This window comes from Euwallacea similis, chromosome 4, assembly GCF_039881205.1.
Source record: "Euwallacea similis isolate ESF13 chromosome 4, ESF131.1, whole genome shotgun sequence".
NCBI classification, from domain to species: Eukaryota; Metazoa; Arthropoda; class Insecta; order Coleoptera; family Curculionidae; genus Euwallacea; species Euwallacea similis.
In genome coordinates, this window is record NC_089612.1 from 69,557 (window position 1) to 84,093 (window position 14,537).

At 30.8% G+C, this 14,537-nt stretch overlaps 1 protein-coding gene across 3 annotated transcripts in view; it reads left to right on the forward strand.

Moving 5' to 3' along the window:
* The first annotated feature begins 1,942 nt into the window (after window positions 1–1,942).
* The window catches only part of milt (trafficking kinesin-binding protein milt), a 30,159-nt gene continuing 17,564 nt past the window's right edge, over window positions 1,943–14,537 (forward strand). Inside the window, exons 1-2 of one of the 3 annotated variants that reach the window (XM_066389073.1) lie at window positions 7,924–8,239; window positions 9,260–9,475. In XM_066389073.1, coding sequence (XP_066245170.1) covers window positions 9,373–9,475 — 103 coding nt within the window. In that variant the 5' untranslated portion in view covers window positions 7,924–8,239; window positions 9,260–9,372. Of the gene's footprint in view, window positions 1,969–7,923; window positions 8,240–9,230; window positions 9,476–14,537 lie in introns of those variants that run through there. The other 2 variants (XM_066389075.1, XM_066389074.1) reach the window with 2 other exon arrangements.

Below are 14,537 nucleotides of genomic sequence, written 5' to 3' on the forward strand. Positions count from 1 at the left end.
AAGTAAAATGTTGAAATATAATAATATTTAAAAATGAGTAGTATAAGGCCAAATATTTTATGAATTTTTTACTATTTTAGTTTACCTTGTTTCGACGTCTGACAATCAAATAATAATGAATTCTAATATTAGAAATGACTATTTCATACCTATATGTATAAATAAATTTGTAGTTTTTTAAATAAATATCTTAATTTGTAAGTAATTTATCACCTCATCTGTCAATAATAATGTCCATTAAGTCAATTAACTTAAGAAGGAAATAAGGTTTTGTATTCATCCTTGAAAGAAAGCGAAGAGCATTCTACCCAGGACGTGAGCTACTATGGGTTAATCAATCAGTTGACTGCAAATTACCAACCATGATACCATGGGTGTGTTAGTTTCAAGTTTCCATTTTGTGCTTTGTTAGATAGTTTTCACGAAATTAAACTCCAACTTTTTTTGTAAGTTTTTATCATTTATTACATTAGTATTAAATATTCAAAGGCAAATTCCCTTAAACCTGCTATTATGGTTCCATTCTAAAGGAATTTGTTGTTACATTGTCCCATAATCTATAAAATGGTAATTTATATTTTATTAGTAAAGAATTAACATCAGGAAGTACAGGTAAGATTTATTTTAAAAGACCTCAAGAAGAGTAAGGTAATGCGAGTGATTGTTTGTTGACTTACCATTTTCTGAAAAATTAGGCCTCTTGATTCAAGGGTGACGAACTCTGTAATTCACATTGTTTTCATAGGTGCTTGGGTTATAAGAAATACTGACTTTGCGTATATAACACTCTGCACGTATTCACGTTATTGTTTTGGTACTGTCAGCAAGGTATAATATCTGTGAAAGTCTAAAACCACATGATTTGATTTGGCATCTCGCGAATAAGATCCTCCAGCTACGTGATTTTTCGCACATATCGCATATAAGTCCGATGGTTGGACTTCAAATCATAAATTAGAAAAAAAAAGAATAATTTTTTATGTATTAAAACAACAGAAATTAGAATTTTTTATCAGAATTTTCCGCTTCAACTGTGAAAACTACGAAGGGCGCCAGCTTATTACTAACCCATTACATGACTGTATAAACCAGTTTTTTTAATTCATTTTTATTGAAAAAAGTTAATTGGTCAATACTTTTGATTCTCACCGTCTCCAAAACATCATTATTTTTATATTGTTTTATAACATTAGTCAACTAAAATAGGAAATAGAATCCCTCCGACAAAGATTAAGTGGATTTATCTTACTTCTAATCGACAAGTATTTAAATTCTGATAAATATCACACTATCTGGTGTCAAGTATTCTGGTCTTTGAAGGTTGGGAGCAGGCCCTACATAGGTTCGGTGTTTGTGTGCACATTGCGTACCTGTTTAATAAAACTTTGTGCTGTTTCGTTGTTTGGGAATTACCAAGGAATATGTGACAGTTTCTTTTTTTTGGGAGAGCCGATAATATTTTTCTTTGTAAGTTCAAAATCTTGTTTTATTTTTAGTTGTCTTTGATATGTTGTTCGTTATTAGTTCATTGTAATTTCTAACGGAATTTATTGATTCACCTGATTAAGGGGACTTTATGTGTTTGATTAAGAATTGAGATGGGAATTCATCTTACTCATATGAAAACGAATTCCTAGTAACAATAAATTATGAATAAATGTGTTAGTGTTTAGATGAACTGCAACTGTATGGACGGTTTTGCTGTAGTCCAATGGTATATACAAATAATAGTAACAATTAGTATATTTATTTAAAGTCACTGATAGAGTAAAATTAAGGTACATATTGTTATTTTTCTTTGATAAATTGGCCTTTTGTTATTAATTTAAATTTGAAAGCGTTTTCTTTGTTTTTAGGTACAGTGAACTGTGTTGAATTCCAAGCTGGCAGCCCAGGGCGCAAGTGGCGCCCCGTGCGCTGCTACCTCCACTAGCGCATCTGGCAGAGTTGATCAAGCAACGCTGACAGGTAAAAATGTGCCGCAATAGGTACAAGATATCCCTTAATAAGTGAATAATTAATTCATTTGAGCTGGTATAGAGACAACCTTTTTTTAAATTCTTCAATCCATATTTAGATAATTATCTTAAGAAAGACTGTTATTTTAATTACTTATCTTATACTTAACGTAGTTACTTTAACTGAACGTTCATGAGTTCATGGTCTTTTACCTACCAGCACCTCAGTTTTTTCCTAAAATTTTCCAGCAGGTATTTCAAAAAATATTTTTTCCGAAGCTCAATCGCTGAAAATTAAGCCAAGAAATTGTTAATATTGACCAAGAAATTTAAATTTTCGATTTCATCAACTGTGCAATAGCTGAACATAAGATGTTTGAGCTGGAAAGGGAAATCTTGAATTTTAAAAATATTTTTTCTAATTTTGATGTTTAAAATGACCCGTTTGAAAGTTCCTTGAAATTACGAAAAATATTATTTTTCATTACTGGTATTGAAAAGTTGTGAAACATTTTACTTTTCGTAACTAGTTGTGAAATATAAATCAAAACATTTTGATACTGTATGACCATGTTAGACGTATGTTGAAGTTAAAATTAGAAAAAATTACGTATGAGACACGTTCAGAAATTATAAAAAGTCAAGCAACATATTTTTATAATGAATGATGATAGACAAACTACAAAGTGACATTAGGAGAAACATTGTATGAAATATGTTGGAAAATGAATATTTTGTATAATTTATATCCTTTTGTAGAACTTTCTAAGATTGTTAAACAAATATCTGTTGTTCACACAAAAGAGTATTTTTCCCAACTCATTACATAAATTACCATTATTCCATTTTCCATTTACACATTATATTTTTAATTTATTCTCATTGAGAGTACCTACAAAAGATCAAATAATTGTAATTTTCATTATTTGAATTAAGTTTTATAACTATCGATTCTTAAACTAATGGAATTAATACCTTCTTATATCTTTTAAATTTTTAAATGATTCGTTAGTTACAGAAAACCTGTAAGTCTTTAAATTCTTCTCAATTTTCAGAATCTCCTTAGGGTTCTGAAATGAAACTTTTTGTAATCATATTGGTAGAGATTTTTGAGATTTGTCACAAATTTTTACAAAGTTCAGAACGTGTCATAATTGAATATAAATTTAACCGACTAGCCGCATTTTTTCTTTTAAATTTTCGAAATATACCTGTTTTCAGATCTCCTTGATGATTCAGAAAGTAATAATGAAAATTGAATTTTCACAACTTAATTTCAAAATTCTCTATATATTTGATAAATTAAAATTGACCCAAATAATTGACCTTAAAAATTTAAATGTATTTATTTCAATTCAACAGTTTTATAAGCTCAATCACCTTAAAAGTATTCTAATTTTAATACATGTAAAGAATCACATATACTCACATATTACCATATATGTTGTAAATCACTTCATTTACGTCATTTTGTCATTACTTTTATCTAATCAGCTTTATCTGAAATTTCGCACCAAAATTAGATTTTATATTCCTTTTACGTTGATGCTAATTGGTATGGAATTATGCATAGCCTATTATGGGAAAAGTACATTATTAATGAATTTTCAGAAACTATTAGATATAATATTAGGTCGTATAGTATGAAATGATTAGAATTGAATTGAAACTTTAGTCATTTTTTTTTCATATGAAATGTTTTTATTGTCAATCGAAATATGCACCACCATTATCAATACACTTCTGCCATTTAACGGGAAGCTCATTGATTCCCCTGCTGTAAAAGCCTGCAGGCCGGGAGTCGATAAACTCTTGGAAGGCAGCTTTGATAGCCTCGTCGGAGTTGAATGTTTTCTCTACCAAGAAGTTATCCAAATTTTGAAAGAAGTGGTAATCAGTGGGTGCTAAGTCGGATGAATACGGTGGATGACGAAGAGTTTCCAATTCCAACTCCTGTAGCTTGGCCAAGGTGACTTGTGCGGTGTGTGGCCGAGCGTTGTCGTGCAACAATAGCGGTGCGCTTCGATTGACTAATCTTGGCTGCTTAACCGTCAGTTGCCTCATCATTTTGGTCAGTTGTCGGCAGTAGACATCAGCCGTAATCGATTCACTAGGTTTCATGAAGCTGTGATGGATGACACCTGCGTTGGACCACCAAACGGACACCATAAGCTTCTTTTGATGAAGATTTTTTTTCGCACAATGTTTTGGTGGTTCATCTTGATCCAACCACTGCGATGAACGTCTGGTATTGTCATATAGGATCCATTTCTCATCACAAGTAACAATCCGATTCAAAAATGGATCGTTATTATACCGGCACAACAAAGAAACACAAGCTTCGAGACGTCGTTCTTTCTGTATGTCGCTCAACTCATGCGGTACTCACTTGTCCAGCTTTTTCACCTTACCAATTTCAGCCAAATGAGTCAATATTGTTTTTTTGGTTACACTGAATATTAACGATAATTCGCTTGCACTTTGACGTGGATTCGCTTCCACCACGGCTTTCAGATAATCGTTATCGACTTGAGTTTCAGGTCGTCCACGTGGTTCATTTGTTAGGTCAAAATTGCCAGAACGAAATTTCATGAACCAACGAGATGCTGTTTGCTGTGAAGTGACTTCAGTACCAAACACATCATTAATATTGCGAGCCGTCTGAGCTGTTGTGGTTCCACGGTGGAACTCATATTTCATTAACACACGAATTTCACTATTTTGCATGGCTGCACAAAAATTTTTATAAAAATAAAAGTTTTCAATAATTTTTAACACTTTAAACTCTCATCGAAAGAGGAAGAATGTGCCTTTTTCACATAAAAAAGTCAAGTCCAAATATAGATTTAGAGTGAAGTTATTCACAGTTGAATTTGTCATTTCGAGAATCTACTCATTTCATACTACACGACCTAATATATAGAACCTCATATCATTCAAATCGGCTAAAAAAGATCTACCCAATGAAGCAATAAAATAACCAATAAAATAGCATTCAAAAGAAATATAATTTTATATCAAAATTGAAAAACCATAATCGATAGAAAAATTTTGTACACGCTATTGAATTGAGACCTAAAATGTCTAAAATATTTCCATTAAAATTTTTCTCTATTTACTATGTCCTTCCACATAAATTCCTAAAAATGGCACCACACTATATATTTGTTGAGTTAAGAACGGTTGCTGTAGTGCTATAGAAACAGAACACAGCTTGAATATATTCAAATTTTGTCTTATACTTTTGATTTTTTTCTCGAGCAGCAAATTTAGAAAAATCACGAATTACTTTTATTAGTAAATGCAATTTTACATAACTCACGTCATATTGCGTTAATAGCTCATCCATCAAAATTTCATTCATTGCATCAAATTATGCATTTTCCGCCTAGTTATATTCACTGCTATACATATATCTATAGTTTGCTTATATGTATATTTTATTTATCGATTAATATTTCGAAACTATATTCAAGTTCCTTTCAGACATATCTATTTTAAGAAATATATTGATCTGAATAATTCTCGGAAAATACAAGCCGTCCTCCTTCAGGGAAGGGCTAACCTAGTTTTCCGCAATATATCCTTTGAATAAAAGTATGTTTTCATTAGTTAACTATGATAGTGCTGGACTTTTGCATAAAAACTCCTTGCAAACTATTCTATGGTGGTTAAATACAAAGTATAACATAATAGTATGGAAAATGTGTTTTTTGGGTCTAAAAACTTCGGAAGTAGCAAGTATGTAGGATGTTAATATTATCGCTGCAATATGATTAACATATTTCTCAAGTCAGTCTTTGTCTAGTGTTGCTTACTTTTTTCTTACTTTCATGAAATAATTCTCGATATTATAAACTTTAATTTGTATGTATGTTAATTTTTTTTTTTCAATTTTTAACTTGAAGTTCGTATATTACTATTAAACCTTGTCATCCTGAGATATTGTAAGGTTTCGTAGCTTTGTCTAAAACGAGACGTTCAAGAACCTGGAAGTCTAAAATTAAAATTAAAAAACAAATAATGCGTGGGAAGGATTCTTAAGGTTCTTGGTTAGATCCAGATATAACTAATACAAGGTCTATTTGAAAAGATCTTTGATTTACAGCAAAAGCAGGGGGATATTTCAGAATTATTATAAAAATAAGTCTGAATTATTGTATATACATATGAGGCTCATTATAGGGGTTATGTGGATTTTCATGGATTTTGGTCTTCAAAAGTATTGACTTCTCTAAACAGTAAGCTAATTTTTTTATGAAAATACTAATGATACATTTTTTACACAGATAAGTTTTATTCATCTGTTTTTTTTTGAATGGCTTTATTTTTGATAGGAGTGGTTTAGTAATTGTTAGTCATATTGTTAAGTAATTTAAAACACATTCTGATCATTGCTAGTAAATTCTAAAACTAACACAATCGATGCCTCAATCGTGCTATTACAACGATTTTAAGTACTCGATTTTTTTTCAAGTACGCGACATGAGAACTGCAGTAATGAGATAATACATTTTAATTTACTTATATGTCTCAGAAAATATTCACGTGTCGCAACATTTGATAAGGAACATGGCTGGAAATGAATTTATCAATCCTAAATTGTATCCTTCAAATTTTATTAGATACAATTTCCAAAGAGCAAAAATAACAGTAATATATATTATTCTCTGAGACTTATTTGAAAGTTTCATAATCATGTCAGCATTTAAAATAGATTGCAAATTTTAAAAATATCTAGCATCTTTTTAGTTTACAATAAATAATCGTATTTGATTATTGGGGTCACATGGCTGGTTTAATTTCGATACGCAGTTTTTTTCAGAAAAATACTGTCGCATTTTAATGAAATATTTACAACCTACAACAGTCTGATCATTGTTCTAATGTTAATTACCTTAATAAATAATTTTATTAGCAATTTCTTGACAAACAGATGCAGGAAAACTTTGTGGTGTTGCTGTATTATCATTATTACAATAGTCCATGTTTCTAGGTTTATTTTTCGCTCATTACTGAAAATTCTAATAATAAATCGTTATCTTATATTCATTTATTAATATTTCTTAATAATTTAATTATCTTGAAATTCAAACAATGCCAAAATAAGGTATACTCGCCGCGTTTACCTACATCTGACGAACCAAAGTAAGTGCACTTTGCGTAATCGAAAACTGTACATCCCCATTCCATATAGGTTGCATAAAAAATACTTAAAATTCAAGTCGATCATTAACAATTATTATCGCGGTCGGTAGCTGTTTTATTTTAATTGTCGGTTATTTAGAAAGTGAAGTCATCGCGTAGAGTTAAAAATCTAAAAAAAGCTAACCAGTGCTTCTCAGGATCAAACTACTGCCAGTCTCAGGGTCGTAAATTGCTCTATTGTGTATTGAGTGCATTGTGCCAGGATTTCCTGATATGGTTGAGTTTTCAGTGTCATAAGTGCGAAGTTCAATAAAAATGTCAGAAGTAAATTAATGCGGGAGATTAATTTAGTTCTGGAAATGCCTATTTTGTGTTTTAACTAAAACTAAATTGTGTATATACAGAAGTTATAGATCAGTATTTTAATAAATAATTTAAACATTGAAATTCCACTGTACTCGTAGGTGGATGAACCAGTATTGCGAAGCCTTGCGAATTCGCCAATTTTAAATAGTTGTGTTACGTAAGTTTTGCGTGATATAAGTAGCTAATCACTATTATTTTTGTCCCTGGAAATGTGGTCTGTGGTCGAATCTAAAGGAAGTTCTCTATTTGCTTAATTGTCCCCTCATCACAGTGTTTATGTTTACTAATTATTATTTAAATGAACTCAGTATGTACGTAGCTGACTGTATAAGTTTTTTTATGGATAATGAAAATTAATAAAAATAAATTTGATAGTTCACCCCTCATTTTCCTTAAGGTTGCCGTTGTTTATTGCCCTCATAACGTTATTGCCTCTTCATTCATATTGCTTCCAGTTTAATTCATACGTGCATCAACGGGCACGTTCCCAAAGACGTTTACTCGTAGGCTGAAAAAATAAAGTTGGCTAAAGTCCAAAAAAGCTGTCCGATATTCACACCTTTCTAATCCAGAGCTAGTATTGCTTTGGCCGATTTCTTGCTGTAGCTTGTGCTCTTTTCGGTCACGCAATCGGCGCCTAGACAATAATCGGTTTAAGTTCCTGAAATTTTTAAAGTTTATTTAGAGATTTGTGTAGTCGTAGTTGTTTATTATTTTCGAGCAACATACTTCGTAGTAATTTGGTCTTTTAATCGTCCAGAAGAAAGGTTTGTTGTCAGTTTTGTATCAACCCTACGAGTTTTCAATAATTGGTTTCTAGTAGTGTTAGATTGTTATGTTGATAGGTTGTAATTGATATTTTTTTAAAGTATTTTAACAATTTAGATAAATTCGATAATTAAGTAGATAGTAAAGTGTAACTACATTCTTGATATAATGGTGAATGCTCTTTGAGGTGCTTATAAAGCATACAATAGTAATACCTTAATAAAATGATTAATTTTACTTTTCCTATGTTTTCCATACTAGTAAAATTTATTAGTTTTTGTGGTTTTATGGCAAATTAAATGTTCACTAATAGTTTGAATACAGTATTAGCCAGATTCCCATGTAAATTTGAATAAGTAGCGGCTATTTTTTATTCTTTGTTCTGCATCCAAGTATTTACTTATTATGTACCTCCAACAAAAAGGGAGTAGTGGTAGATTAAAGGGGACACCATTAACCAAAATTTTTTATTTTACTTTTTTAGGAATTAAATTCTGAAAATATCTCAAATTTTGCATGATATTATTCGGGGAACGTGATTTTGAAAAGAAAATTTTTAGAATTCTTTCCCTATATAAGTCGGAAAATTTTTGCAAAATAGTTGTGTATTACCAACGTTTGTAGTGAATTGTGTTTAAACTTCTTCCGAGATTTTCCAGTCATCTTCAAGAATTAAAGGGCCTTCAAATGTATGCAAACAATACTCAAAATAAGTTCATCTTTGTAATAAGTAAATTGGATTAGACATCTGATGAAAACCCAGAGTACTCGGGCGCCTACAGCCAATTTTCACTCACGGCCTAACGATTCTTATCTTGCAAATATCAGTATCGCCAAAAAACTAACTTCAATTTTAAAAATAAATAATTATAAAGTGTAATGTTTATTTTCTGTCTAAGAGTTATTGGAAGAGATAACACACACACTCTTGTTTTTTTCAAGAAAAAGCAAGGATGGTACTTATTATATTAAATTCAAAAGTATAGCAGCAGGTAATTTTTATTTTCTTTCGTAATAAGACTAACATCTGAACTACCAATATCGAAAATTGAACATTCCCGGACGAGTGCAAATTAGTGATGAGGAATTAAAATGACTATTAGTGATTGGTCCGATTTAGTGTTCTACCAGCATGCAACGAAGGTTTCCGGGCAGGCCTAGAGTAAGGGCAGGAAGGTCCGTTAATATCCGGGACTGGCAGAAACAGGGAGAAGTACTGTCAACCTGGAATGATGGTAATTTTGTGCTGTAAATGTTTGGTTTTAAGCATGTATGTGTTTTTCGTTTTTTTTTTTGGTTCTCAACTTCTCCTTAAATGAATTTACTTGTACTGTACTATCTAAATATGGTGGTATTTCATATTAAGAAAATCTGCAAACTATCCATACCAAAGTAGCTACTATACCATGATCTTCAACGACCTGTAGCATCTAAGATACCGGTTTAATAGACCAGGCAATCACATAATATCGAAGATGACAGCTTTCTTTCAGAGACAAGAATGCCAAGCATCTGAATTCCTCTTTCTTCACTCAAGTTCAATGTTTTGTTTATATCTCGTACATACACACATGGCTCAATTCCTCATGATCTATGATTCAATGAACCATTATCTGTAACTTAATGAGTAGTAAACATGTCTTAACTAGTGTAACTGTGGTTGTTACGAGATTCAAGCTTGCAGAAAATGGTAGTTTGTTCAATTGGTTTTTGGGTAGAGATCTGATTGAAAAACAATGAGTGTTGTTGTTACCAAGTTTATGTGATATAATTACTTGTGTTATCAGCGATGCAATTGTCTATAGTTTGTGTATCGCTTTTTCAATTTGATTGTATTTATACAAATAATTTGATTGGACTCAAAAAAATCCCATTATAATAAGCACCTAATACCATATTATCAAACCTGCCACTCGACCGGTCATAGACCAGCCTATTCGAATGCATTTCTTCCCACCTGACATAGAGAATGTAAGGAATTCAGTTCCTTCCTTCTTGTACCGAGTCAAGTTCAGTATCAAGAAGGTAGACAAACAGTCGACTTAAGATTTCCTTAATAGAATCCAATCACTTGTAAAATCACGTATCTTGACATCTAACAAGTAAAAATGTGCTAATGTTTGCCAATCCGGTTGTTAGTGTGTGCAAGCGTGTGGAAGACAATGGGGTAGGTCAGGGAAGACAGGTTTTGCGGATTTGCATCAATTTGTTCTATATTGACTAATTATTTTTGTTTGTTTTTGGTGTTATCTAACCAATTTAAATATAGGTATAATTCTTCAGATGTGATTAAAAATGTATAATCTATTGAACTTATTAATTTGTTCATTTTGCCAATACCATAGAGTTTTAGCAAGATATTTTTTCCTAATTTCAAAAATAGAAATTAATTTATAAAAATTTCTTATGGTAAGAAAAGTATAACAGGTGACTTACATATTCATATTTTTGAATTAAAAAAAATACTACTTCTAAATTTAAAGACACCTCTTCATACGGCTTAAATTTTTCGATGATGATTTAATTTCCGGCGTAGCCGCTATTTTCTTCCTAATTAACCTTATTCCAAAACAAAATCCCGAATTTTCTGCTGAAATTATCATGAATTCAAATTGGAAAAAAAATATACAGAATAATGAAGAGCCTATAACTTTTACAATAAAAATGTTTTTGGCAAAAGACCTGGTAGCCTAAATAACTTACACACTCACACCCTATATTAATATCTACACTATAGTTAATACCCAGCTCATTATACGTCACTAGTACTCTACTCAATCACCAAATTGAATACAAAATTGATCAATTATTGAAAACCATCAAATGAGAATCCACAAAACCAAACGTAAAAAATGGAAACTTACGTTAACTAGTCACATTAGGCAAACACAACCTTCACTACTTCTCATGAATGATCTTAAAAGATTGTTAACATTACTTGCACTATCAGGAGTTTGACATTTAGCGTCGTGTAAATTGTTGTAGTTTTTAGGTTCGAAAGTATGATAATCTAGTATAAAGATGCGTACTAACTAGCCATTGTTTCTGGTCAAATATATAAAAAAAGGTCACCACAGTGACTTTTGAATCTTATATATATATATATATATATATATATATATATTCCTCTAGTATATATGATCTACTGTATAGATAATATTACGCGTATTATGTTAATAACGAGAGGAAATTCCGTTTTAATGTCATGGGAGGTCCGAATGTCTAATAATGAGATGCAAATCTCATTAGAGATCTGTCCACTCGTTTATTGAGATATTATATTTCGCTCTTAAATTGTTTTCTATATTGAATTTCATCTTAAATACACACTATTTTAATTCTATATCTATGCGAAACTGGTTATTATTTCATACTCGAATCGAAATGGTCAACCGGTATTGACAAAATCCTGTTATCGTTTTATTGAAACCTAAAAGAGTGTTAATAAATCAATCTTATTAGTAATGAATCACTAGATAGTTCTAATTAATAATTAAGAAATGGGGAAAGCATGGTCTTGAAACTATTGCTAAAAAACCCTCAAGTATTGACAAACTAATATTTCCTCAGTTGTTAATTGCACTTGGACCACAACATTATTAAAGATGATGTCAGTTGTTAAATTTACACTTCCATCTGATCAGGTGCCAGTTTATTTTTCGGTTTAAGTACATCCGTAAAATTCCTCTTAAGTCAATAATGGATTATGCAATTTGAAGTTGCAGTTTTTACGTTGTAACGAAAAAATATTAATATTATTCCATTAATTATTGCTATGTCGATAATGTTGGGTACACTTGCCAGGTATAGTTGTAACAAATAAGAGAATGTTGCCTTATTGGCACACCTACTTAAAGGCAGAGAAATACATTGTTGCATATTGCAGTCTGACAAACGGCTATATTCAAATTACCCATTCTAAAATGTGAATATAAGCTTTTGGACTCAATCATCATCACCAACATTAGAGAGGCCATTTGTTAGTTATGACAAAGATGCCTAGACATACAAGTTTTGGAGCTTATAATTAGCTATCAATTACATTTTGCTTAACTAATGAGACTAGTAGGTTTTGATATAAATATTTTTAAATTACTGAAAAGCATAAAAGTGGATTTCTAACTAGGTACGAGGTGCTCCAGTAATTTGGAAATTAACACTCCTTTAAATGTTTCAAAGTTAATCAGATTAAAATAGCGATTAAGTTAATTGCAATAAATCATGTCAATTTCATAAAAAATAATAACTTTGGAATGGATCATTGGAAAGAGGTGACTTGATCGATACCTACAATACTTTTTACCATTTTAAATATCTATCCTACAATGCATTTGTAAAGCTCCCGCTATATTTACTTACTAAAACTTGCTTTAAAACAATTTCCTTATAGTTTTAAACCGGTTCTTTAGTTTACATTATCAGGAGAACTGTTTGTTCTCTCATACATTAATCGCTTTCATAGTGCTATGATGTTCTGCAAGCATCACTATTATAAATGTTCTCATACCTACCTTTTACATTTCCCCATTGTGTCGGAGATTCCCAGGGTATGTGCTTATTTATCTATAAGATAATTATTTAACTTTCCAAGTCAACAACCATTTTTTTTACAATGCGTTATTAATATTTAATGTGATAATTTTGTGTAGACGTAGGTTTAGGTTGTGCTGTGGGAGTTAATACATTCTTGGTATAAATTAATGACCTATGAATATTATAATATAGTTTCTTGTAGAGAATCTCTAGTAGTATATTGGTCATGATCTACATAAAGACCAAGGAATGTTTGTGGAGGACCAAGGAATGCGAAATGTTTATAATGAGATAATAATATGATATGAAAGATTTGTCAAAACTAAAATGCTTATTATATGCGTATGCGTAATTTTAATTCTAGAAACTTAAAACTAACCTAAGGCCACTAGACATCAAATTATTCTTTCATATAATGAAAATTTGCGACTTTCTGCCAACAGTGTTAGTGATATCTCACTTCTTCACTAACAAGTAGAATTTTAACAATGTTTCTGCTAACTGTAATAATCTTGATGGCTATAGTAGAAAAGTGTTTCGTTAACGTTGAAATCTGGGAGTTGGGAGGAACGATAAATGGACTTGTGTGGAGTCAAAATCCAGAAATGATTTAGGTCTAATCGACCAAAGTCTTGTCAATTTTACTAAGAAAATAATATTCATCAAAACGTCGGAATAAATACAGAATAGTGCTGAGTTTCGTGATTTCCATGAGGATTATCTTCAAGATAACGTTGTCAGTATATTGGTCTAGTAACCCTTAGTATTGGATATTGTAGATTTTAAACGTTAAATAATATAAACCTGTAGAGTTTTTCAAATCAAAATCATTTTTATTTCTGAGTTTGTTAAAATTATGTTACTTCTTGTATAACAAGAAGTAATGTAAAAAGAGCAGATTTTTTTTCCAACCTTTGGGCTGTGAGCTTTAAACACAATGTTAATAATGGTTTAAAACAAAAATAATGGTATTGTAATATAACTGCGTTTAATAATTACTATATTAATTAGTTACTATTAATTATTTATACTTTCGATATACAGGGTGTTTCAGAATTGCACGGCACTATTTTAACATACACCAGTGGCGTACGAACAAATTTTTCTAAAAAAATTTATGTAGGAAGATCTCAGAAAATACACTACCCTGTATAGTAGTTAGAGACAATCTCGTATTAAACAGCTCCTATTACCTAATACGAATATAAAATTTGAAAGCTCTATCTGCGGTAGATGAAGCACAATAAAATAAAAACCCAATTTTTAAAAAATTTTTAACACCCTGCAAATCTGCTACTGATCGAGATCGGACACATGCTTATATGAAATTTCTCCCCTGTTTTGTACCAGAAAATATATAATTTAAATGGTGCTTTGCAATTCTGAAACACCTTATATTTGCATTGTTACACTTAATTTGGAGGATACTACCTAGATCAGAATGAAATCACACACAAACTATGTTAATTTATTTACGGTCAATAACGATAAAAGTATTAAAAATGTTTTTTAGCTCTATTACCTCGATATCTGAGCAACCTTGGTAATTAATAAATAATTTCTTGTAAAATTCTTATTCAATATTATATTTTTATCGACTAGACGAACTAGTGAACTGAAACAGAAAATATAAAACCTTAAATCCAGATTAAAAATAATGCTCTCCTTTGAAAAAAATTACTATTATCCATCAACCAAACCAAACGTTAAACTTTGATCTTTCATAAAAATCTGCTGTGAACTCAAAACCTGATTATATGCAAA